Raw genomic sequence first — 27,577 nt, 5'->3', positions numbered from 1 at the left:
GGAGCTCTTTGGAGCTGATCTGGACCACTAGTTCAACAAAGTAGATTAAATCTGACTTGTATTAAATCTGGCCGACTTGATAAATGAGAAATCTGCATCTAATTTGGTTGTGACTTGGAAATCATTTAGTTTTTCCCGGTTTGAGTTGAGTGTGTAGAAAGTAGACGAATTCTCGCCTAGCTTGGAAATGACATCTACATGTACTCTGTATGTTTAGCTTGGAAATTGTTGCCTGACTTGAATGTTCTCTAGCTTTAGAATTGGAGTGTTCTACTAGTTCCTGACCACTTCCCTTTTCTGTGTGTTGCTGTAACTCTGGGGATTTCAAGTTGGTGGGGCTGGTTAGGAGATAGCCATTGCCACCAGATCTATCCGGTTTGCAGCGGTGGCCTTCGTCTTCGACTTGGTGGGTTTAGGTGAGTGTCAAGGTCCTCTCTTGTCTCTTCCCATTTAGGTCTCTGGTGGTGTGGTTGTGTTGGCGCTGCTTTGGTTTAGTGTTCTGTGATGATCTCCAATGGAAGCTATATTTTGTAGGTAGGAAATTTGACGGGCTGTGGTGTTTCTACGGCTGGTCTATGTCAGCAGAGCTTGCTTGTGCTGATTAGCATTTGTATTCGTGCTGCTTTGGTTTAGTATCCTGTGTTGATCTCGAACAGAAACTATATTGTGTAGCTATGAAATTGTTGAGGATTGGCTGGCTCACTCGATGGTTTTAGTTATCTAGCTGTAGCTACTGAACATGGTAAAAAGTGATCACAGTTGGGTACTTTCTATCACTTGGCTTGTTATATGCCAAATGCATGCTTGCTGTTATTTGGCTTGTTATACTAGAGTAGTTCTGTTTGCCTGCTTTATCCTCCACCTTATTATTGTTTGCCTGCTTTACCATTGTGTGTCAAAACCTTTCATTCTCAAAGTTTGTATAAGAAGATAAGCAACATTCAGTACAATAAATGAGAAAAATCAAGTAAAGCTACACTCAAACCGTGCAGTATGAAAATAATAATCATTATTCCTTGTCAATTTATGGAAATTATTTAAATGAAATATAACATCTGGACCTTTTCTCATAGTCTGATAATATACGAAAATTCCAGCATTAGTGGAAACCGAGTGGTTTGATTGTACATCGACTCCCCTAACAAAACATTGTTTTTCGAGGAATTGTGGAGGCCTCCTCCGTTGCTTTTTGTTTAAAAACATACATAAAATGTTGCCCTCTCTTAGCATCCGCGGGGCTGAAAACACTACATACATGGTTCTTTTGAAGTAAAGATTTTGTTGCTATAGCTTTAAATTGACAAATACTTTGCCGCAAATGCAACAATATGCATGTCTGAACTTCCCCCTTCCTGCATAGCCTTCTTGGCCTTTTGCATCAATTTTGCAGCATTCCTTTTGTACTTATCATTTCTTTCCCCGTCCATCACCTCTCTAATACATCTCTCGATTTCCCCACTCCTTAGGAATCCAATATCACTCTTTCGTGCCTGCACACCCATGCCCCACACGCTCTCCACATACTTTGAGATTGTGGGTTGGTCTGCCCAATGTGGAATGCCGACAAGAGGAACACCGCTAGCAACTGCTTCCAGTGTTGAGTTCCATCCACAATGGGTAACAAAACAACCTACATGTATATTTTCATGAATTAAAATGCATTTTTATTTTTTCACTTAACATATTATTTAGTAGTCATGGCCAAAAAAGAGTAAAGGAAATATAGAGATATATCATACCGATCGCCCTATGTGCAAGAACCTCAAGTTGGGGGCACCAAGAAACAATTAATCCCATCTTCTCACATTTGAGCTTGAGGCCTTTAGATAACTTGTGTGCCTCATTTGATCTGACAACCCACATAAAAGGTTTGCCGGAGTCGCATAGTCCGTTTCCAAGCTCCTCTAGCTGAGTTGCGTCATAGTTGGAGACAGTCCCATATGATACAAGCACAACGGACGAGATCTCCTGCTTCTCTAGCCAATCCATACATGGTGCATCGCAATTGAACAAGTTGAACCCATAAGACTTGTTGGATGGAAGGCGATCATCGTCGAGGTAAAATGATGGCAATGTTGGGCCTATCATCTTTGCTCTCCAAGTTAACTCCATGTACTCTGCCTCCTGCTCAGTTGAAAAAGTGGAAAAAAAGCAAATAAATCCTTGGTTGTGTGGAAGTGTTGTTTGAGACATTTTACATGGTCTAAATCCTTATCATGTGGAAGCGTTCTTTGAGACACATTTAACATGGTTTTGCCTAAAACGTGTATGATGAGAGAGAGTTAGTGTACGGAGTATAAATTAAGCCGAAGTTATTACCTTTGGCTCCAAGTCGTGGAATGAGTTGACGAGCACATCGTCGGCTTCGTCCAACCCCTCGAATCGCCGAATCGATGTCCTGGTGAACACAGGCTTGGACTCCGGCACCGCCACGAACGGCGGCATGTCCTCCGGCCCGAGCTCCACGCTCAGCGCTCCCCTCGCCACCAGCTCGCGCCCGTCCGTGGCCGGCAGCGCCATGCGCCCCGCCCAAAGCTCCCCGTAGATGACGTTCACGGCGCACGGCTGGGAGAAGAACGCCGCGGTGGCCACGCCGGCGGCGCGCGCCACGGGCAGCGCCCACGCGAGGTGCGGGTCGTAGACCAGCACGCGCACGGGCCGCCCGCGCGCGCCTCGAAAGCAGGAGCTCCCGCAGCGTCTCCGACCCGGCGGCCTCCATCCGGGAGAAGGACTCCGCGTGGTCCGGGCAGGACGCCATGCCGCCGGCGTCGGCCGTCGGAGATGGCGGCCACGCGGAACGGGTCGCCCGGCGGGTCGGTGCAGGAGAGCACGTAGCGGGTGACGACGAGGGTGGGGCGCAAACCGTGGTACGCCAGGCGGCGCCCGAACTGGAGCATCGGGTTGGTGTGCCCCTGCGCTGCGGGAAACGGCAGGAAGAAGACGTTCGCGCCGCCGCCGCCACCTCCATGGTTGACGCTCTCGCTGGTGGTGACCGTCGCGGCCGTGACTGTGGTGGTGTCCATGTTTCCGGTGTTCCGTGTTCCCAGTAGCTAGTCAAGGATCGGCAGATAAATAGGCAGGGAAGACTCGAAGCAGAGTAGCGCGCAAGGTTGCTCCTCAGGACTGTCAACTCAAATTTGTTTCCACGCTCCTGTCTGGTGGCAAAACTGGATTTTGCACTTGAGTAGCTAGCTCTTGTTGGTGAGTGAAGGGACGAGGAAGGCGCCTGCATTCTACACCATACGCATCCGCATGTTGGCTTCACAGCAACCGAGTAATCTATCACGTCCATAAAATACTGCAGAGGAGACACTGACTCATTTGCTTATTTACTTATTCAGGTACATTTTTTTTCGATAAACGGAATATATTAATATCAAAAGATACCAATTACACCCAGCCATCGCAACAACGCACCACCTTAATGCCAAGACGGATGCACACAACTAAAGAAGAGAAAAGAAAATTAAGAAATAAAAATTCCGCCACAAGATCACATGCGTAGCAACAGTAGTACATCCACCACCAAGACAACACCAAATACGTACTCTCCAAAAAGCGACGCCTCCAAGAAGGGAACAGTTCACCAGCGCATCGTCGCCCGATCAAAGATCTTAGGGTTTCACCCTGAAGATAGTCCTTGCTCTTAAAATAATGCCTCCAACAAAGTCATTGGCAGGCACAACCAGTTAAAGTTAGACCTTGAGTTTTCACCCAGAAAGGTAGGACTCCGAACTTCACCTGTGTTGTCGCCCCCACTTTCATACCACTGTTGCAAATCCCGGAACACCAAGAAAATTCCTCAACATTGCGAAGCCTTGAACCTTCTTTAGTTAATCCCCCAATCCCGCCTTCATGATATTCTCTCGGTTACGACTTCATCATGGACCAAAAGTCTCTTGATATCAACACGTAACAGATCTTCACGTCGTTCCTCCTCCGAACCAAACAGTCGGAATAAAAGCATGGGTGCGCGTGACCGAATACCACCCGATCATGTGAACTCCAGGCAAAAGATGCACTATTCCATTCGCGTCAGAGCCTTCCGAAACTCATCATTCCGGCTAGATGAAGAAAGATCGGCATCCGGAACGTCTTCATCTTCGCGAAAGAACCCTAGGACCACCACCATGAAAACCGGAATGGACGGCCCCCACGTCGCCGCCATGGCTGGGAACCACGGTCCATCTTCCTCCTCCAACCCGGCCAGTGGAGGCCGGCAGCCGTCGGGATAGTGGCTACGCACACCCACGACGCGGAGACGGTTGGCTGCTAGGAAAGCCTGGCCGAGCCTCAATGCCACTGCCTCGCGACCATGTACCTTGCCACCGCCATCCGATCCCGCTGCCGCCCTTCCTTCCCGCCGAGATCCGCCACACCACCGCGTCCCCCGCCATGATACAGGTGATGTAGCCGAAGGCCACCACCACCAGACCCGCTGTCTACCATCGCCGCCCCTGAAGGACCCCACCTCCGCGCGAAGGGGAGTCCATGGGTGCGCCACCATCGCCCCTGCCTTTGGTAGCCGGGCGCGGCTGCCACCGGGCCGACACCGATGGCGACAGCAGCCAGGAGGAGGGAGATCGGTCGGCCTCTGGCTAGGGTTTGGGTCATCGCCCGGAGCCGCCTCACGCGAGACAACCCGGGGCGAAGGTTGGGGAGGTAGGAGAGGGGTGGGAGGGGTCGGTGGTGGTGGGTGGGCGGCGGCGCCGGGAGAGAGGGTGGGCGCCTGCTAGGGTGGAGGGGCGGCTAGGGTGGAGGTACACACGTACACGTTGGTCTGTTACCTGGTCAAGCGATTAGGAAGACCTTAAAAATGGGGAGAATTTCACTTCTCGGCATGTGCACCAACTAGGGATGCACACTGCTATTTGACATGAGTACTAAGATTTTTAATCTTGGTTAAGATTAAAGCATAGTCCTCAAGATAAATTGCATGAGTTTCAGAACCAGCATGGGACTCAAGTATAAATAAGGATCTAAATTCGCTTCCGTGAGAATTTGAACTCAGATGCTAGGTTTGTACATCCACTCCCCCAGCCAGGTTGAGCACTTGAGCTAGTCTCACTTTCCCACTTATTCGTGTACATGATTCCGTGTTAGTTAAAAAAAATCAGAGTGAACCTCTGGTTGATAAACAGAAACCAATAATGCTACACTTACATGCACTTTTGTTACAGAAAAATTTTACGGGCTGATTTGTAATCACTTGGTTGGTTTAGATTCTTTGTAGGACCAAACCTTGTTTCATGGAGTGCTATAAAGGAAGCTACATTTTAAAGGTTAAATACTGAAGTTAAATATAAGGCTCTAGCAAATGCTACAACCGAACTCATTTGCATAGAAGCTCTCCTTCATGGGCTCGGCGGCACATTGAAAGAAAGATCATGGCTATGGTCTGATAACTTAAGTGCTACAATAAACATCTCGAAATCAAGTTTATCTCAAGCAAGGACAAAGTGGCTGATGGATTCACTAAGGCACTTCCAGTTACAAGTCTACATAAATTTTGGCGTAATCCAAATCTTCGCCGAAGTTTAGATTCGGGGGGGGGGGGGGGGGCTGTTAAACAACATGTAATACATGTATGATATGGTATGTAATATATGTATGATACGGTATGTAATACTTTGGTTTTTATGGGCACTTTTAAGGTAATAAATTCTTCTATGAAGAACATCTTTTCTTAATTTTGTTTTTGTAAAAATGCTTTGTCTTCTTGCTTCTTGTCCAAATATGAAATCATTAGTAATAAACTAATAGTAATTCAAATACCACCATTTGTGACCTGATTTACTAACATTACATATGTGCTAGACTGCTTTCTTAGAAAAAGATAATACCAAGGCCTCTGCTTCCATTGATGCATGTAGCCTTCTTGTGGTTTCTTTTATCATGTTCACTATTTCTTCACCTATTTTCTTATATAAAAATAAAAAAAAATCGGTTCTAGACTTCTTACCGTGTCATTTCATAATAGCATAACTGTTGACGATGCAAAACATAATTACTCTATTAACATGTGCATACAGAAGGTGCTGATCTCGGGTATTTCTGGTTTCCATATTTCAGGTTTCTAGATCTGGCACCCGATTTTCCTCCGAAAATATCTAAACCCGAAAATTTGGGTCCGGGTTTGGGTTTTCCCAATTAGCCCGAATAGAGGATGCAAGAGATGGTTGGGGACTTTGAACTGGGCACAAGATTGTTGGGGACTTGGAACTGGGTACATAATTCAAACACCGTGAGTTCTTGCCACCAGCTATAGAAAGCACAAATAAATTTAATTCGGTAAATACATTGCTGCAAAGTCAGCAATATTCTTGTCGGAGCTCCCTCCCTCTTGCATTGCCTCTTTGGCCATCTTCATGAATTTTTTAGCGTTTGCACGGTACTCCTCCTTCCTCTCTCCACCCATCACCTCTTTGATGCAGCCATCCACTTCCTCCCTGGTGACGTAACCTTTCTCATTGGCCCGCATCCGCACGCCGATTTTCCATGCCTTCTCCACATACCTTGCATTGGTTGGCTGGTCTGCCGACCGTGGCATTGCCACCATCGGCACACCGGCGGTAATTGCTTCTGTCGAGTTCCATCCGCGGTGTGTCAAGAAACAACCTCGAACATAAAAAGGGTTGTAACGTTATTTTATTTTCAAAGTCGATCGCATATTCAGTTACTCCCAATTTAGTTTCATACTCAAAAGAAAATCATACCTATCGCTTTATGCGCCAAGACCTCGAGTTGGGGACACCAAGGTACAATTAAGCCCTTCTTCTTGCAGTTGTCTCGTACTTCTTCAGTCAACTTTTGTGACTCGCTTGGCCTCACAACCCAGATAAATGGGTTGCCTAAGCGCAGAGCCCATGTGCAAGCTCCTCAAGCTCGGCGGCGTCCATGCTATAGACCGTTCCATAGGACGCAAGGACAACCGAGCCACCGTAGGCTCGTTTGACGGCAGCGGCCGTCGTCAAGGAAGAAGGACGGCAGCGTTGGGCCGACCGTCTTGGCTAGCCATCTCGACTCCATGTACTGCGCCTCGTGTGGCTCGAGGTCACGGAAGGAGTTGATGAGCACGGCGTCCACTTCCTCAAGGTCCTCGAACTGCCGGATCGACACGTCGAGGTACTTCGGCACAGCCTCCGGCGAGACCACGAACGGCGACAGTCCTCCGGCCAAGATCCACGCTCACCACGCCGCGGCGACGAAGCGCGCTCCCGTCGGCCATCGGCGGCGGCGCGCTTCGCCCACGCCTCGCCGTAGACCAGGTCCACGGCGCGCAGATCGCGACATGAACGCGGCGGTGGGCGCGGGCCGGCGGCGCGCGCCACGCGCCCGCCCAGGGCATGTGCGGGTCGTACACCAAAGACGGACGGGGTTCTGCCGGCGCACACCTCGGCGGCGATGACTGCGCTGTGGTGTTCGACCCGATGGCCTCAGCCTTGCGGCAGTACTCGACCGGGTCAGGGCAGGAGCCCATGCCGCCGGCGTCGAAGCCGCCGGGTCGGGCAACTTTTCTGCTTCTTCAGACCTCAACACCCAAAGGAAAGGTTGTGCAGAATTGCACAATCCATAGCCTAGCTCTTCTATTTGTGCCGTGTTGAGGTTAGCGACCGTGCCATAGGATGCAAGGACCACGGAACAAGGAGCCTGGTTGTCTAGCCATGCCATGCATGGAGCAGTGCTGGAGACGAGGTTGAAACCGTAGGACTTGTTCAATGGCAGACGATCATCGTCTAGGTAGAACGATGGCAATGTCGGGCCGACGGTCCTTGCGCGCCATCTTGACTCCATGTAATCTGCCTCCTGCTCAACCCGAAAATATAGATCTTTTTGTCATATAGCATTGCTGTATAGCAAATAACATGTAAAAAATGATGTTCAGTTATCGATGGAGAGGATGGCCCAATTTTTAATTTCAAAGCAGAAGTGGATGCCCAATGACAGTCTGTCTGCCTTGCCTGCGACAAGATTTCGGCTGATCAAAACAACAAACAGGTGGTGCTCACCGTGGGTTCCAGGTCGCGGAAGGAGTTGACGAGCACGTCGTCGGCCTGGTCCAGCTCGTCGAACTGCCCTAGCGCCGAGTCCGTGAACGCCGGGTACCACTCGGGCTTGGCCACGAACGGCGGCACGTCCTCCGGTCCAAGATCGACGCTGAGCACACCCCGGCGACGCAGCGCGCTCCCGTCCGCCAGCGGCAGCGCCACCCGCCCGGCGCGCGCCTCGCCGTAGACCACGTCCACCGCGCACATCTGCGTCATGAACGCGGCCGCGGCCACGCCGGCATCCCGCGCGACCCGCCGCGCCCACGGCAGGTGCGAGTCGTACACGAGCACCCGCACGTCGGCGGCGAGCAGGAGCCGCGCCAGTGTGTCCGACCCAGCGGCTTCCATCCGGCGCAGGTACTCCGCGGTGTCGGGGCAGGAGGTGATCCCGCCGGCGTCGAAGCCGTCGGAGATGGCGGCCACGGGGAAGGGGCAGTCTTTGAGGGGGGTTGTGGAGAGGACGTGGCGGGTGAGGACGAGGGTGGGGAGGAGGCCGTGGTAGGCTAGGCGGCGGCCGAGCTGCAGCATCGGGTTGGCGTGGCCCTGCATCCCCGGGAACGGCAGCAGCAACACGCGCCCGCCGCCGCCGCCGCCGCTGCCCTGGGCGGTGGTGTCCATCGCCGTGAAGTCAGCGTCTTCCGGTTCCGCTTCCGGCTGGCCTGGGATTGGAGCGGGAATTAAGTATGATGCGGTAGAGTGACGCTCAAGGTCTTCTGCTCAAGCTCTGCTGTGACTGTCCATCAAATACGCAAGCTCTGCTGTTGAGCTCGTCTGTTTGAATCGTAGGCGGAACCTATTTTCTCTGCGACGACAAGTCAAAGCAAATCCGTCCGTTCTCTCAGGATCGATTGAGAAACTAAAAAGAAGCTAAACTGCCTGCCGCATAATATTCTTTTCTCTCATCTGCTTGCGTAACACAACAAATTCCAATGCTACTACTACTAGTACTCATATGTCTATCAATCAATCATCGATCTGAAAAGAAGATAAACGAGACGACCGATGAACTCACCGATTTTCATTCAGCGCCATCCACCACGTACCTAAGTACGCCGCCACATCTCCAGCTCCCTTCGCTTGCGTCGGCAATCCCTACCTCGCCGGCGGCACAAAGTGTCCTGCTCCTCTCCTCTCCTCTCCTCTCCTCGACGAGTAAAGAGTCACACACGACGCACGCGTTGGCTCAACCCCATCTCATATTTATAAACTGGGAGAGATCAAGGTTTGAAGTTTGAATTTTGAGGGAAGGGGAAGGAGAGGTATGGCGGGAAGAAGATGGAGTTAGCAGAGGCAATTTCGGTCATGTTTGTTCCTTGTTTCTAGGAGCAGCGAATTTGATGGGTGGAAGGAGCACTAATGTGGAGGGAGGTGTGCGATGGCTTGCCAAAACGCCTCGGCCAGTCGTGATCCTCTTTCAACAATCACGGATTTATTTCTTCTAATAACTATTGCGTGGTTCTCGATCAAGTAATCACGCCAGGCCCTTACTAATTCCAAGTACCTAACCAAATTAACGGGGCAATCTGAGGAAGCCAAAGCACGTACGCCAAGAAACAATAGCTCCATCAATCCAAAGGAAAAACATGTGTGTGCGCGTTGCCCATCCTCATCCATGCATTGACTTCACTACTTCCTCCGTTATAGGCAGAAATATGGCCAGCCAAATCCTTAGAATTTCATGGCTGCGCACCAATTCATTTCGTCATGTTATAGGCAGCAATTATGTGGGGGGGGAGGCGTTTTGGTGGCTTGCCAAAATGCCTGGGCCACTCACGATCCTCTTTCACCAATTACAGATTCGTTTCTCCTATAAACCTTAGTGCGGTTCTCCAGTAATCACGATGGACCCTTACTAATTCCAAGGAGCTAACTAAATTAACGGAGCGATCAGGTGGAAGAATTCCAAAAGCACGTACTAAGAATTAGTAGCTCCCTCAATTCCAAGGAAAAAATGCATGTGTATTGCCCATCCTCATCCATGCATAGACTTTGATGGGATTAGACGCAATTTCGGTTTTGTTTGCTCCTAGTTTCTAGGATCAGCGAATTTGATGGTTGGAAAGAGGTGGGTTGGTCCTGGCCGCTCGTGACCTTTTTTAACGAATCACAGATTCCTTTCTCCTAATAGTAAATGGTTCTCTACTCCTAATAGTAAATGGTTCTCTACTCCCTCTCTTACAGTTTATAAGGCACGCGCGTATCCCTAGGTTGCAAATTTAATCAAGTTAGCATTAGTTATATGTTATAAAAAATATATCATTAGAAAGTTCAGATGTTCTATTTTCTAATGATATAATTTTTGTATTATATAATTTAAATTATATAGGTTAAATTGATGATCTAGGGGTACGCGCGCGCCTAATAAACTGTGAAGGAGGGAGTAGTAATCACGCTGGGTCCTCATTGATTCCAAGGACCTAGCGAAATTAAGGGAGCGATCGACTGAGAGGAAACCAAAAGCACGGAGTAGTAGTAGCTGGATAGATCCGTCAATCTCAAGTAAAGCTAGTACTAGTACTGCATAGAATTCGCACTCGCACTGATATAGTCATGTTTTATTTTACTGCGTTGCTTCAGCTCCGGCCGTCCGGCGCGTTCAAGAAGCAAGAATTATTTTCCAGCCATCATCCAAAGTTCTGTGCGAAATTACAGACATACTCATATTACTCATGCACATACGAAAACATATACAATCTTGTGTACGTGCCAAATAGACTTCATTAACAGGATGACGCTCCTATTCAAGGGTGGCTGCCAAGCTGGCTAACTGATCGGTTCCAATGTTGATGGGATGAGCTGAGCTTCTTATCTTACTTATTATTGGTGTTGCCGCTAAAGGTGGGATAATTCAAGCCTACCAGATTTGTTTTCTCTGTGATTAAGCTAGGCATTAGATTCTGCTGTTATAACAAGGCAAGATTTTTCGTTTACAATGCAAAAGAAAGAATTAAATTCTGAGAACTCGGTTGCTATTTTTCGACATCCTGTGTAGTAGATGAAAATTGAAATGGTCCAATCTCTTCCTCGTTTGGATCACTATTCTTATGTAACATTTCTGATTTGTCTCATGGACTGGACATACATATAAAAAGGTCCTGTCACAGGTTGCGCTAGGCCTTGCCTGCCCACTGCACGAGAATTAAATATGAATGAAGGCAAGCAAATATAAGTTTCTACATAGTTCAAAAAGGTTGCACTGATATGATAATACATCTCCATGTTCAGTCGAGCAAAGGTCTTCACCATTAGTACTGTAAAAGGGACTCAAACCATTATTACATATAAAAGAAGATACAATGGTTCATAGATAATATTACAATAATAATGCTGCTCCTACAAATTGCTCTATCAAACCTGTCTGAGAAAACCGAGAATGTATTTCTCTCACCATCCATAGTTTCTATGGAATGCTAGGGAAGAATTCTATGAGCTCCAAGTTACATTTAGCTAAAACATATTTACCAAGTGAACAAAAGATATATTCACACACAAATTCAAGTGTTGTTGCTAGCCGCATATGCATGATCTCCATGCAAACCCTCAGCCCCTAGTTATCTCCCTCACTGCCACTGCTACCCAGCTGATCACAACAACATAACAAAAACTGGAACTGCCGCCATCCATTCCAAAAGTCACATGTAGACTGATTCATCGCTTAGTGCATAGTTCATGTGCTCTCTTTGATCCATCTCATCTGGTTGATTCGAGAAAAAAACAGCAGTGAATGAAGAGAGAAAACTAGCAGTTAACCTAGCTAATCAATTCTAGTTTCATTAGCAAGGGTTTTGGAAAATTTCGCCATAAACAAGAAACAGGCATATATATACCTCACAGATTGAGCCAAAATTACATGGTTGGGAGTGTATGTGTGTTCTTCTATCTGGAGGTGGCCTAACAGAACAAAAAAAAAAGCCAATCCCACTTAATCCTCATAAGGCAACTGATAAATGTTCAAGAAAGGGATAAACTACATGAACAACCTGCACCCGCAAATAGAGTAGAACAATCTAGCCTAAATGGTTCTACATTCAACTCTAAAGCAACAAATACACACTGATACACCTGAATAGAGTAGAACAATCTAGCCTAAATGGCTCTACATTCAACTCTAAAGCAACAAATACACACTGATACACCTGAATTCTGAAATACTCTAGTAATCTAGAACAAGGGTATCATAAAACTTATCACATGCAGTAGCCTCTAGTGATTGAAAATGATCTAGCTGACCAGAATTCAAAATTAAATGAACATCAATAGCATGTGTAGAGTTCTAATACAGAAAAACTTCCACCTGGTTGAGATTCTAGAGTAGTAAAGTATCCCAGAGAGGTCCCTGGTAAGGAAGACAAAACAAAATGGTACGTCCCAGGTCCTGGACCTCAATTCGTTTTGGTGAACTATGTTAGTGGGAATAAAATGGTGAGGCTTCTACTGTGTGTTGCATTTGTTTTTGATAAAAACAAGTGCATAACCTGAGGAATAGGAGTTAGCACATAAGCAGAGAGTTTCAAGTTTTAGATTCATCCAAATAACTGAAATTATTGATACCTAAGTTATTCCTTATAAACTTTCAAGCTGCTCAGTTGATTAAGTTAGTTGCTAAAATTAAATTTTCAGCCCAGATCAGAGGGATCAATTCCACAGCTGACACCGACACAAACAAAAGTAGCTGCATGCGACAATTCTGGTGCGGCGGTGCCAGAGTTGATCATACTTCGAGAATAGCAGAGCATGCATAATACTGAAAGTGGTAGAGTAAAAGTGGGAAATGTGCAAAATGTGAAACTACATAAACCCTTGAAACCCTTAGTTAGAAGAAGCTAAAAAATTAGCCCTTGCAATGTCTAAGAAATTGAGATACCGGTGAACAAGGACCCTAAGGATAACTGACACGATCGCATCTCCATCTCGATTCAAAGGCCTCGATAATTCTAACCCTCAAGCAAGATGTAGAACATGTCTTGGAAATATTCCATAGAAGTAGATTCAAATAAATGCAATAAGAACTACAAATGATTTGCCAAAAAAAGAATCAATGACACCAATACGAACCTTGCTGGCAATGTTGCTGGACAGCCAGTCCACACTCTCATGCAAACCCACACAAGATGTGCGTCCTTCTTAGCCTGCATACAGGAGTCCATAAATATGACAGTCACAACTATAAACTAACGTAGGTGGCTGAAGCAGAGGAACAACAACGATTTCGGGCAAATCAACTACTGATGAATTCAGAGGTACACAAACCATAGGCAGCTTACCAGATGAATCAATCACCTACCGGTTTTACTTTCCAACACACGCACTCCCGGCGGATGGATGGATGCGGCAGCCACACACACACAAATGGGGACGCATGCATACATGTCTTGAACTGAGGCAATATTCACATTCCTTGCACCATTCCAATCCAACAACATCCTGGCAGAGAGCCAACAAGCCAAACCTCACTGAAACCAAAACCTAGCAGTCCAGCTAGTGCAGCAGCAGCTACCGCCCCTCAAGAAATACAAGAAAAACAAAACAAACTGGAAATCCACCCAGGTTCTCTCGGCTAAAGTCGAAAACACACCCTGCAACAGAAGTTTATCGATAATAAAGCACAAGAATGCAATCTCCAGGACAGCAAAACACTGAGAAGACATACATTTTCCCTTACAAAACATTGCAAGGCAATAGACGCTAGGTTGCAGACAACAGTTTCCTCTGTGTTCAATTAAAAAAGCACGGCCTTTGTGTTATCACTTTTTTTAAGATGGCATTTGTGTTACCATTTTTGGTTTCATCAAGTCTGCTATTATCAACAAAAAATCAGCAAGCACGAAGGACAAGGATGTGGCACTCATTGTTGCCAAACCCTGACAGGGCAAACTTCCCTAACAATGTAAACCTGAAGCTCAGTTTAGCTTTGGATATTTCATTGGTTTGAGCTGATACCTATGAAAATAATCTCTACAAATGAAAGAACCAAGGAAACTAACCAGATCACCTCTATCTTTATCTTACAGTCCAAAGTAGTCATTTTCTCTTTATTTGATTAGATCAGAGTAGAGTGAACTGTGCTACACCCATACCAATCTACAGATTAGCACAACATATAAATGCTAATTGTTCACAGAATTTTCAAACGCCGGAGAAAACATTTTGCAGCACAACACATTCTGAACCAAAGCAGCAGCGATGAATCAGCTTCACACAAAGTGGATGTTTGACTCTGACACTAATAATCTTGTTCGCCACATACTCACATCAGAGAAGCATCTCATGTCATCAAAGACCAAGCACATCTTTAAAAAAAGCATGTCCGGCCTGATCCAGTGGCCACATCAGGGGCATAATCCTCCGGTTCCGCGACCTTAGACACATGCGGAATGCAGATGGAAAGGCATCAGTAAGAGCTAACGACTCTTAATAAGACTTGCTGTGGGTGCAGTACCTTACCACATTGAAAACTTGAAGCCTCGTGGTAGAATTCAGGGTCACTTCCTTTTCCTCTATTGTATGTATCCATTCTTGGTCCTCTTCTTGTATATATGCAGTATACAAGGTTTTCTGGTTACAAACTGCAAGCAAGAACCTTGTTAAAAAGCATGCAAGTACATGCCTATATGCCTCGTGTATACACTTATGGAAAATGCTATACTAAAAGTATTGTTACCTAGGTAAGATATTAACATCAGCACCTTTTTTCAGTCCCATCACTCAATATTAACACACAAGGATAACACTCTAAACTTCTAATCCAATGTAAGAAGCTATATGCAAGAACAAGAGGAAACTGCACTACACGAATTCAGTCGCTGACTTTCTGTAAGAAAGTCTTCATACATATTGCCAAATGTACTCATTTATCACAAGGCGAGAAACATAGTAGAAATGATGAAGAGATTCATGCTACTCAATATTACTCGTGTTTACAAGGCTTAAATTCTGAAATCAGTACCCAAAGCCACCAGAAGGAATATAGGGGAGTCGACGAAGGCTCAAAGATAAAACTCATTATTTTATTGTTTCTTGAAATACTCAATTCGATTAGATTTGAACACTGGACAAAATCAACACCTATGAAATAGATGCTAAGAAGTTGACAAAATACTAGACTGCACAAGTAATTACAATAGAGCAAACAAAAGATACATAATTGGCAATGTGATCTAACGGAGTAGAGAACAACCGACAACAAACATAATAAGCATTCTAAGCTGTAATACAAGTCAGTAATCAACCATCATATCGTATTGTACTGCATCCTTCTTTTATCTCTTGTTCCGAGTGTAATTGCAAAAATAATCAAGGACACATTCACTGGCCAATAGAGAAAAAACGCCATGCACGGACATCGTACATTGTACTGCGTTGAGAGCTAGTAGTTTCCAGTTGAGTGCATCAACATGATAAATAAATAAATAGAAACGAAAATTACAAGGCATGCATGGAGCGGGGAGGAGGAAGGGAGATCACCTGGCAGCTGAAGTTTGGGATGTGGCCGACGGCAGTGGGACGGAGTGGTCTCCAGCAGCATCAGGTCGGGGACGTCGCTGGCGGCCACACCTCGGGGAGGTTTTCCAGAATGTCGCCAATGGCGGGTCAGCAGCCAAGGTCAACAGAAGGCACCATAGCGGGCGTGACAGGGGCGCCCAGCTCAGGCGCTCCGGATGGCAAGGACCAGCACTTGCTGGAGGTTATTGACGCCGACGTCTTGGGCATGGCGGTCGAGCGGGAACCAGGGGCTAGAGGGGTTTGGGTGGGTGGGGGTGTCTGGCGGCGAGGGAGTAGGGTGGGTGTGGTAGGGTGGTCTACCGCTGAGCGGCAAGGTGGGACGAGCAGCGGGGAGCAACACCGAGAGGGTGCAGCGGTGTAAGCAAGTTGAGTGGAGAAAGGGGATTGGGGGAGAGATGCGGTTGGAGCAATCTGCAAAAGATGCAAAAAAAGAAGTCAGAAAACAACATTCCGGAGTCAAGGAAATCGCATGATATTTATTTATAGTAATATTTTGCATCAAACGCATGGAATATGCTGAAATTGTAGAACTCAAAAAAAAGAGGAGCCATGCGTTACCTACGAGAAGGTCGTTGTCATAGTGGTGGATACCACTTCAACTAACGGCGTGTGGCTGAGGACACCGCTGCCTGCTGCCCTTGCGACTGCGTTAACTAAACTGCTAGGAAGCTCTAGTGCAGAGATACATTCAACTCACACAGCTACCAACAATGTTTTCTTCTTTCTTGTCCATGCCAGATCCAGCAGCTAGCAGCAGCACTTCACATTCTAGACATCCTCATCCCGCCGACACCGCTGACCGAGCTGGCCACGTGTTTCGACCAACACAGAGGCAGCAGCAACAACACTGTCTTGTACCACCATTGGTCTCTTGCTTTTCAACACCCATGGTACAAAGCTTTGTTCAGTTTGAACTTTCAACAGGATCCTGCAACAAAACTATAAACTTTAGTACTCAGAACTTGGAAAATGTTGCATGAGTGCTCATAACTATAACAGAATAAAAGGAAAAGAAAGAGCAGTAACTTTCATGGAGTTAGTGGACGATGCTGGATCTAACAAAGCAAGGTCCTCAATGTGTTCCTCCTCCAAGTCCTGGAATGGAAAATGTTAGTTGACAATATTCAAAAATTGAAAACAAGAAAGAGTTTCATAAATTTGTAAACATTACAAATTTTCTATTAAGGTATATTAAAACATAAGCAAAAGAAGGCATTAGATGTAGATCATATGAGCCTACACGGATATATATCAAAACAAAAGAAGGTAAAGGTTGCAGAACAGATTCCAACTTCCTAAGCCTTGTACTCGCACTCATTATCATAAGACCTTGAGTTATTTGTTTGTTTTGAAACAAGAGATGGTACTAAAACTACAATCCTACAAAGATAATAGTATCAAATTGTGTTGACTTTGAATTATACGACCTTACATGTATATGCTTGAAATCAGCACAAATTAAAGATAAGCAGATTTTTACAAGATGCAACAGTTCTGCAACCCATTTCCATTTTCTATACAATAAAGAGCAAGCCAGTATCATAAATCCATCGACATATCGGCGCATTCACTGGCCAACTGAGAAGAAACGAGTAGCAACCCATTTCCATTTTCTATACAACAAAGAGCAAGCCAGTATCATAAATCCATCGACATATCGACGCACTCACTGGCCAGCAGAGAAGAAATGCCATGCACGACCATTGTACATTGTACTGCGTCGTAGCTAGCAGTGTCCAGTTGAGTGCATCAACATGATAAATAAAAAGAAGCGAAAATTAAATGGAATGCATGGAGGGGGGGAGGAGAGGGAGATCAACTGGCAGCTGCGAGATTGGGATGTGGCCAACGGCGGCGGGACAGAGTGGTCACCGACAGTAGCAAGTCGGGGACATTGCTAGCGACCGCAGCTCGGGGAGGTTTTCCAGAAGGTCACCGATGGTGGCTGCAACTCCATGAAGGCGAGGACCATCTCCTCCCCCTTGCATCTTTGCAGTGAGCTCCACGGAGGCAGGACACGGACGATGCGGAGGAGGTCCTCAACCTCCAGCGCTGGTCTTGGCTGCTGCTTGTGTAATTGCCTGCGATTGGTGCATCGGGGCAGGGAGGGAGGCGGAGAAGAAACATCAGCGCAGGTCAACAGGAGGCACCATGGAGGGCGAGACAGGGGCGCCCAGCTCCAGGTGCTCCGGATGGCGAGGACCAGCACAAGGCAGAGGTTCTTGAAGCTGACGTCTTGGGCATGGCGGACGCGCCGGAATCAGCAGCGGAGGGGATTGGGTGGGCGGGGGTGTCTGGCGGCGAGGGAGTTGGGTGGGTGTGGTTGGGTGCCCGGCAGCTGAGCAGCGAGGTGGGGTGAGAAGCAGGGAGTAGCACCAAGCGGCTGCGGCGATGTCAGCAAATTGACTGGAGAAAGGGGATTGAGAGATGCGGTGGGAGCGATCTGCAAAAGATGCAAAAAAATCAGAAAACAACAATCTGGAGTCAAGGAAATTGCATGCTATAATATATTTACAGTAATATTTTGCATCAAACGCATGGAATATGCTAAAATTGTAGAACTTAAAAAAAAGAGGAGCCAGGCCTTACCTACGAGAAGGCCGTTGTCATATTGGTGGGTACCACTTCAACTACCGGTGCATCGCTAAGGACACCGCTGCCTGCTGCTCTTGTGGCTGCATTAACTAAACTGCTAGGAAGCTCTAGTGCAGAGATACATTCAACTCACACAGCTACCAACAATGTTGTCTTCTTTCTTGTCAATGCCAGCTCCAGCGGCTTGTAGCTGCACTTCACATTCTCGACATCCTCATCCCGCTGACGCTGCTGACCGAGCTGGCCACGTGTTCCGACCAACACAGCGGCAGCAGCAGCAACACTGTCTTTTACCACCATTGGTCTCTTGCTTCTCAGCACCCATGGTGCAAAGCTTTGTTCAGTTTGAACTTTCAACAGGATCCTGCAATAAAACTATAAACTTTAGTACTGAACTTGGAAAATGTTGCATGAGTTCTCATAAATCATAACAGAATAAAGGGAATAAAGAGCAATTACTTTCATGGAGTTAGTGGACGATGATGGATCTAACAAAGCAAGGTCCTCAATGTGTTCCTCCTCCAAGTCCTGCAATAGAAAGTGTTAGTTGACAATATTAAAAATTCAAAACTAGAAAGACCTTCAGAAATTTGTGCACATTACAAAATTTTCTATTAAGATATATTAAAACAGAAGCAAAAAAAACTGTTAGATGTAGATCATATGAGCCTACACGGATATATTTCAAAACAAAAGAAAGTAATGTTGCAGAACAGATTCGGACTTCCTACGCATTAAAGATAACCAGTTTTTTACAAGATGCAAGAGTTCTGCATTTTCCGTGCTCCTATATTAGCATTGCTTGTCTGCGTGCTTCAAACAAGTGAGATGGTAAAACTAGGTAAGCACATCGATTCAGCAACCGTGAACAGCATCCCTTATTTTTTTTCTTTAGACGCTATCAAGTGAGAAACAAGACCATTGATGTAAAAAAGTCAGTATTTAGGTTGACATGAATAGGAGGTATTCAGTAGCAAGAACAGGAGGAACGCCTTATTATTATCTTCCTTGGAATGAAATCGAGTATCTATTTTATCATATAAAAGTAAACCGACCAAACTGCAAGATCACTACCTATATACTGCCAACTTGGCTACTCCTTCAAGATTACTACCTAGCAAACATGTACACTCATATCCCTCAGATGCAAATGCACCGTCAGGACCAACACAAGCCCGCTCACCTCCCTATTCCCAGTGGACACACACACACACGCAGCTCTGAATCAACTCCGGCAATAGTGATGTTTCAGGCAGAGGAAATAGAGAGGAGAAGTATCCATTCGAATGTAATGACAACACCAGCACTGAATTTCTATTTGCTTATCAGTATGCACACAAAAGAACACCGCATGGGACCATGCATATACATTTGCACTTTCTTAACCATTGACATTTCAGACATTTTTCTTTGAATCAGGACATGTGTTCCAGAATTATTATTTTTGTCTACAAATGTGCAGGGACAAGCAATGCTGTTATCATCACACACGCTACCCAAATCTGAAGGAAAAATGGCAAGTGCACGCAGAGTATGTAGTGAGGGACCTCACCGGGCAGCTGCAAGTTGGGGAGGTGGCCGACGGCAGAGGGACGGAGTGGTCTCCGGCAGCAGCGGATGGGGGACGTCGCCGGCGGCCACAGCTCGGGGAGGTTGTACAGGAGGTCGCCGGCGGCCGCATCTCCAAGAAGGCGACCACCATCTCGTCCCTCCTTGTCTCCCCGAGGCGAGCTCCACCTCCACGGACGCTATGGAGGAGGTTCTCCACCTCTAACGCCGGCCTCTGTTGTTGCTGCTGCTGCAGCTTGGGCCGTCGCCCAGGACTGGTGCGTCGAGGCAGAGATTGAGGCGGGTGGAGGGAGACATGGCGGCCGTCGCCCACGACTGGTGCGTCGACGGGAGGCGCCACGACGGGGGCGCCCAGCTCCAGGCGCGCTCCAGATGACGAGGACCTTGAAGCCGGCGTCTAGGGGAATCAGGGGAGGCAGAGGGGCTGTCCGGCGGCGACTCCGGCGAGGGAGTTGGTTGGGTTGGCCGGCCGCAGAGCGGCGAGGGAGTTGGGTGGATTTGCGTTTTGGCTGGTCAAGGTCGTCGTTTCATCTTTGCCAGCCTCGCTGGATTTGGTAGTACAACTTTTATTGCGCCCCCTTTTTACTGCCCAATCAAAGCAAATTTTACAGGGATTACTACTACTCCGTAAATTTTACAGGGATTAATTATCACTCCGCAAAACTAGGAACTACATCACAAATTTAATTAATCGGGGGTATTTGTTATACTCACCACAAAATTAAGATTGGCTTAGTTTTTGGTAAGAAAATAATGATGATGATTAAAGGAGGAGCACCTCCCTATGCGGTGCATTAAATCCATGGTTGATTTTCCGGGGTTGCAAATTAGACGCTGCTCAACAGCCGTGGCGTATAAAAGTGTACATTGGCAACGATATGGCCAACTAGAGTACACTCTTGCACTACATTCTATGTAGTATGTTGAATTAACCAAACTATTTCTTCATCTACTTTGTGATGCCATGATCTGGACCTACAACCTATATGCAGCTCCAAGAAAACATCTCGAATTTGATCTATATATACCTGGAGAAACAAAACAAAATTCGAGGAATATCCCATAGACGGGACGGCGGATGGAGCTCCACCCCTCCCCGCCCTTGGTTCGCTTGGCTTCCTTGCTAGGCTAGCTCGTTGTAGCTCGGTCTGCCACAGCAGAGGGCCGACACGAGCATGGAAGGGGGCGGTGTGGATGCTCTCGCAAGCCCCTCGTTTGTGGGTTGGTTAAATTTGTTGAGTTCACGTCACCGGTCCATGACATGGAGCATCAAGGCCATCGGTTCGTTACTGCTTTGGACTACCTAAATATTCGCTCGGCCCAATTCCAAAATTTCTGCTCCAAAATCAGTTTTCCATCGTGGACTTAGTACTTACATGCGTAAATGTCTCAATGCCAAAAGAAAAATGACTTGCATGTAGCTTCTCACGTGTGTATAGACACATCATGATGCCTACCCAATCGATAAAATTAAATGACCATACATGCATGTAGCTCTTTTACGCATGTCTAAACCATTCTATGTTTTTTTTCATTCACAGAGAGCATGCATCAACTACACACCTACACTGCACTCCATGTATATGGAGAAACTCTCTAGTGCCTACATCAGTTGCATCCTCGGACTAAACACGTATGGCATCGACAACGACTAAATGTCGCATCATCCACCATTGACGGACTTAACTCACCCTAGCTAACACAACCACGTACACCCTGTGTCCCCAACAAGGCAATAACAACCAATAGCATGTCCTCGATGGACATGGTGGCACCCCATCCTCGACGGAATACACCGTCGGGAAGCGACTAGACGTACTAGGGCACAAGCAAGGGACCAATTGGAAGGGAGGGTCATAAGAGGTCAGACTGGTCGGCCGTGGTTACGACGTCCGACAAGTAGAGATGAATCAGTAAGATCTAGACAAAGGTACACGTCTCACAAAACTAAGAGCCTTGAGTCGAAATACAAAGCTCTAGAGGCAAGGTCCGCTAAGAACCTCGTGGCGCCGAAGACATGAAGACCACCGGAAGAACATAGGGGGACTAGTTAGGCACCGATAGTGTCTCTCCCATGATCAGAAAGCATGTGATAGAGAAGACTACCTAGTGACACCAAGGTCTCGCGGGAGTAGAGGGGGCTCGATCTAGGGCATGGGCAAAGACCATGCACATGTGGGTTTTCCCCCACCATAATCCCTTTGTCTAGTGTGTAGAATCTCGGACACTCGACAAAGCTCTTTTTTGTACATATATTTAGTCCCATACCTAACCCCAAGACCTAAACTACACATCTTACCCTAGACACAAACTTTAGACCCTAACCCTAGAATTGAACCCGTCACATAACATTACATCTAAAGTCTAGACCTAAACATCATGGGTCATGGCAAAAACAAGTCCATCATCACATATAAGTCATCATGGGCCCGTATGAAGGACTTGTAATTTTTTTTTGCTTCTAGCATCTCATTATTTTTTTCAATTGGATTGTGATGTTACTGATTCTAACGTGATGACCGAGCAAAGTGAAATGGGTAAATGACCACTAGGACGAGCGAATAGACGACTAGATTCTAACGAGATGACGGTCCTTGAACCGCGGTCGCCGCCTAGATGCGTTTACAGAGGTTATACTAGCTCTACCAATATATTATTTTGGCCGTGAAATGGAAAACTGATAATAAAAATATGATCAACTGCTAGTAAATATATTATTTGTTTAAATAGTACGGAATTTTCATCCAACCAATGTGAAAATACGAGGATGCCAACATATAAAATGGAGTCTCATAACTAAACTACACCGACATTGGTCTCCTTCCACTTCCCGCCTTCGACCTCGAGCACCTAGTTACGTACCGACATTGGTCTCCTCAGATTCTTTGAGCACAACCATCAATCACCTGTACAAACAGCCTTGGTGTGTCCACCACTATGGTGATCTGACCCTTATAGTAGATTTTGTACTCGATGATGTGATTACGCGAGGGCGTTGCCGGCCTATAGACATTTTCACCCATGACGAAGGCCGGGGCATGTTCATCAGGACCGTGAACATCATGGCGGCAGGGTTCGGGTAGGGATAAAAAAAATAACAATCTTGTGGTAGAGAGCAAGCGGCGCATACCCTCTTCAACCTCCCGGCGTTGGCCGGGGACAGTCCACCGACGGAGTCGTAATGCGAAACTAGAGCCGCTGCTATTCGTTAAAAAGCGGGAAATGATGGCGATGATCTACCGGTCACAGATGGCGTACGAGGAGGAGGATGAATAGGAACCACGTAGCTATTAAGTACATTTGTTCGCTAAATGGATTGTGCACATCGGTAGTATTGGATGTCATCTATAGCTAGTTAGCACGTAGTAGTACTACTACGTGAGATGCATGCAAATTGTCCTAGTAACATCCATGGAAGGAAACACACGAATAAGTAGCGAGGAGCCAAAGAGGCCAGAATTAATTAGCATTATGCCACGTCTCATGAATCAAGAAGGCGTCGCCGCTCCATCCAAGACCCGCCACGCAAATCTTGCCGGCACTGGATTTGGTACAACTTTAATTGCGTCCCCTTTCTATTGCCCAATCAAAGCAAATTGCATACGGTAGCTCTTCCTTGTTTACCGGGATTACTATTAATTATCACTCCCTAAAACTAGAAACTGCATCACAAATTTAATTAATCGGTGGGATTTGTTATACTACCGTGATTTGCTCCAACCAACCCACCACAAAATTACGATTGGCTTAGTTTTGAGGTGGGTCCGCGCGAGCATGGTAATTCCAAAGAAAATAATGATGATGATTAAAGATGGAGCACCTCCCTACACGACAGCAGTGGCGTATAAAAGTGTACATTGGCAAAGACATGGCTAACTACACTCTTGCACTACATTCTACATAGGAGTATGTTGAATCAAGCAAACTATTTTTTCATGTACTTTCTGATGCCATGATCTGGACCTACAAACTATATGCAGCTCCAAGCAAACATCTCAAATTTGATCTATATATACCCGGAGAAACAAAACAAAATTCGAGGAAATAACCCATAGACGGGGACGTACGACGGATGCAGCTCCGCCCTTCCCCACCTTGGTTCGCTTGGCTTTCTTGCTAGGCTAGCTCGTTGTGGCTCGGTCTGCCACAACAGAGGGCCGGCACGAGCATGACAGGGGGCGGTATGGATGCTCCCGCAAGCCCCTCGTTTGTGGGGTGCTCATCGCTCGCCAGGGGGGACGGGAAATGGAAGCAGCCTCCCTGCCAATGGCGGGAGGCATGCCGCCAACGCTAGACCGATGGGAACAGAGAGGTGGCATGCCTACCCAATCGATAAAATTAAATGACCATACATGCATGTAGCTCTTTTACGCATGTCTAAACCATTCTATGTTTTTTTTCATTCACAGAGAGTATACAAAGAACTACACACACACCGCACTCCATGTATATGGAGAAACTCTCTATGCCTACATCAGTTGCATCCTCGACTAAACACGTATGGCACTGACAACGACCAAATGTCACATCCTCCACCATTGACGGACTTAACTCACCCTAGCTAACACAACCACGTACACCCCGTGTCCCCAACAAGGCAATAACAACCAATCTCATGTCCTCAATGGACATGGTGGCACCCCAACCTCGACGAAGTACACCACCGGGAAGCGACTAGACGTACTAGGGCACAACCAAGGAGATAAATTGGAAGGGATGGTCGTAAGAGGTCAGACTCGTCGGTTGTGGTTACGACGTCGGACAAGTAGAGACGAATCGATAAGATCTAGAAAAAAGGTACAAGTCTCACAAAATTGAGAGCCTAGAGTAGAAATACAAAGCTCTATAGGCAAGCCCCGCTAAGAACCTCGTGGCTCCGAAGACATGAAGACCACCGGAAGAACATAGGGGGCCTGGTTAGGCACCGAGAGCATCTCTCCCATGATCGGAAGACATATGATAGACAAGACTACCTAGTGACACCAAGATCTCGCGGGGTACATAGGCAAAGACAAGACATGTGTGGGTTTTTTGCCCACCATAATCCCTTTGTCTAGCATGTAGAATCTCGGACACTCAACAAAGCTCTTTTATATACATATATTTAGTCCCATACCTAACCCCAAGACCTAAACTCTACATCTTACCGGCCCTAGACACAAACTTTAGACCCAAACCCTACAATTGAACCCTTCGCATAACATTAGATCTGAAGTCTAGACCTAAACATCATGGCTCGTGGCCTTGCCAAAAACAAGTCCACCATCACATATAAGTCATTACGGGCCCGCATGAAGAACTTGTAAATATTTTTGCTTCTGGCATCTCAACTTTTTGCAATTGGATTTTCGATGCTACTGAGATTCTAACGTGACGACCGAGCGTGAAATGGGCAAATGATTACGCGGATGAGCAAACATCTCAAGAAGCTTAAAACGACCGGATTGATCTAACGAGATGAACGTCCGCGAAATGGGGTTAATGAGCACGAGTACGAGCGAACATCTCAGTAAGTTAGCAGGCGACCAAATTCTAACAAGATGATCGCTCATGAACCACAGTCGCCTCCTAGATATATTTACTGAGGTTTGATAATAAGCACGTTGCATGTCTACATCGAACGCAACGACTGATGAGTACAGTATCGAGGAGGCCAGCTTAGCTTGATTAGTTATTAGCAGTAAGTATAGCACGTCACGATCTCGCGAATCAAGGAGGCGTTGACGGCCAATCAGATTCCTTTGTTGACCAAAACAACACAAAACACTCCCGAAATCGAAATCTCGCCCAGTTTTCTCCGACTCACCGCTCCATCGATCTCGCCCAGTTCTCTCTCCATCTCGCCGGCGTCCGCCCCTTCTCCATCACCAGATGGACGCCGTCCGCCACGGCTCCTTGTATCCGCAACCTCGCCACAGCTCTGCCTCTCCAGCCTCGCCGGCTGCCGGCCGCCCCGACCTCCTCACCGTCCGGCGCCGCCCCCTGCCGACGCGCCCCCAATCGAGCCTAAAACCGCGCCCCTAAGTGGGCGTCGAGGAAGCCGCGGGCGGAACCTCCCCCCTGCTCTTCCGCGTCCCCCTCCCCGTCCTCGCCTCCGCCGCTCCGTCCCCATGCGCGCGCGCCCTTCACCGCCAGGCTCTCGCGCGTCTGGAGGTTGTGGCCCTGTGGGTGGAGATGTCCAGCGGCGTCGCTGCGTCGACCACCTTCGGTTGCTGCTGGAGGTATGAGTCGTGCCTCAATCCCCAATCCGCTTCTCCCCATTCTGAAAAAAATCTCTTCTTTCTTGTGCAGGCAGCCGGAGGAGCCAGGTGGGACGCGCTGCTGATGGTCGCCGCCGTGCGCGGGGTGCAGTGGCTGTCACGTTTTGGCTGCACATAGATGCAAATCACGTATGTGTGAACATTCTGTACATGTATACCTTTGAGCAATTGAGAATGGAAATTTGGTTGCTATGGCCTGATGCTAACTAGTATATTAATCATGCAAGTTTGGGTTTGTAGCTGCAAGAAAAAATTTGGGTGAAGAAATGCAATTGCTTGTCACGTTTTGTTGCACATCGATGCAGATAAGTGCTATGTGAACCTTCTGTACATTTCTAGTTTGCGAAATTGAGAAAGGACGACTAGTCGCTAATGGTTTGCTTCTTTTTACTATATTAACCGTGTAATTTTTGGGAAGAGCAAACGCAAATTGTTGGCACACGTTCAGTTGCATATCGATGCAAATCAGTTCTATGTGAACCTTCTTTACATGTATAGTTTGAGCAATTTAGGAAGGACAGTTTAGTTGCTATGGTCTGTTCTGATTAGTATATTAACCATGCAGTTTTGGTATGTTCAGACTTAATCTCTAAGCATGTGTTAGAGTTCATTCACTTGTAGTTCTTGTAATTGGTTTGACACCATTTAGTTAAATAAAACTAGCTTTTTGGAGAGTGAATTCTGTATGTTTTTACTAATGAACACGCTTTGGCTTGTCTAATTTCTTTTTCGTGGCCAGTGTGAGGGGATATCGCACCATCTGTCACACGAGTTCCGCAGCGGCGGATGCGGTGGACTGTTGATGTTGCTGCGGTGGCTGCCGCTGGCCCCCCAGCTTCTCCCCGTGGAAGATCAGGGCTTCCTGGAGCATGAGATGTCCAGGTTGCATGGGGTCCAGGCAATCTCATTATTTCTAGCGTCTCATGGCCGTGTTTGCGTGTTTTGCAAGCCATGCCCTGTTTTTTTTTTTTGGTTTTTTTACTGCAGTTGGTAAACTGTGTTGGTAGCAGTGCTATCTACCTGTAGCTGTTGTGCTATTTCTGAAGTTGTTTGGTTTTCTGAAATATTTTGCTATTGCTTCTTGAAGTTGAAGAAATTTGTTGCTGTTATGATCTGGTGTTGTGGAGGTAATAGAACCTTGTCACCTAGTTCTCTTTCAAGTATTTGCTATCTTATTCCTGTGCTGATGAGATACTTTTCTTTTCTTCTGCAAAGCAAGTGTTGATGGTGCATTTGATTCATCATGATTTGTTTAGTGTAGTTGATCATGTCCTGATGCACTTTTCTTGTACTTTGTTTTCAGTAGTGTTGTTTTCTTGATTTAACGTGTTTAAATAGTTGATCAGCGTGCTAGTATTTTTTTTTGGAGTAGTTCTATGTGTAGCACAGAAGCAAGAATCTGATTCGTGACCATTGTTTTAATTACGAGCTCTAGTATATAAAGGCTGTTAACTTGCTAGTCTGCTTCATTTTGAGTGTTCTAATCGTGCAACTTTTGATGTTAAGAGTGTTGTCCATATCTGCACCTAATTAGTTACATAAACTGGAATACTTAATGGTAGTTTCCTAACATAATTTCTTACTCTATATTCTGAGTTGTTT

The 27,577-nt window shown here is 46.6% G+C and overlaps 1 protein-coding gene, 1 long non-coding RNA gene and 1 pseudogene across 9 annotated transcripts; all 3 read right to left on the bottom strand.

Moving 5' to 3' along the window:
• Positions 1-1,042: 1,042 nt before the first annotated feature.
• LOC127331122 (UDP-glucosyltransferase UGT13248-like) lies at positions 1,043-3,202 on the bottom strand (annotated as a pseudogene).
• A 2,825-nt stretch (positions 3,203-6,027) lies between these two features.
• LOC127331130 (UDP-glucosyltransferase UGT13248-like) lies at positions 6,028-8,764 on the bottom strand. The gene is made up of 4 exons (XM_051357200.2): positions 8,010-8,764; positions 7,532-7,806; positions 6,717-6,826; positions 6,028-6,618 (listed from the first exon to the last, which is right to left on the bottom strand). Exons 1-4 carry the CDS (start codon positions 8,664-8,666, stop codon positions 6,284-6,286), a joined length of 1,377 nt encoding a protein of 458 aa, XP_051213160.2. The 5' UTR covers positions 8,667-8,764; the 3' UTR covers positions 6,028-6,283.
• Positions 8,765-11,293: 2,529 nt separating this feature from the next.
• LOC139835953 (uncharacterized) lies at positions 11,294-20,238 on the bottom strand. Of its 8 annotated transcripts, none has more exons than XR_011751328.1 (12): positions 19,699-20,238; positions 18,606-18,674; positions 18,141-18,510; positions 16,578-17,994; positions 16,110-16,479; positions 15,513-15,962; positions 14,493-14,614; positions 14,300-14,406; positions 13,313-13,624; positions 13,104-13,177; positions 11,876-11,939; positions 11,294-11,742 (listed from the first exon to the last, which is right to left on the bottom strand). It is a non-coding gene; the product is annotated as an uncharacterized lncRNA (long non-coding RNA). The 8 variants fall into 8 exon arrangements; XR_011751327.1 differs by having other exon boundaries at positions 13,333-13,624; XR_011751325.1 differs by lacking the exon at positions 11,876-11,939 and having other exon boundaries at positions 13,333-13,624; positions 16,578-16,646; positions 17,372-17,994.
• Between the last annotated feature and the right edge of the window lie 7,339 nt (positions 20,239-27,577).

This window comes from Lolium perenne, chromosome 2, assembly GCF_019359855.2.
Source record: "Lolium perenne isolate Kyuss_39 chromosome 2, Kyuss_2.0, whole genome shotgun sequence".
NCBI lineage: Eukaryota > Viridiplantae > Streptophyta > Magnoliopsida > Poales > Poaceae > Lolium > Lolium perenne.
Note: the sequence above shows the minus strand (reverse complement) of the source record. Positions and strands in the feature narration are given on the sequence as shown.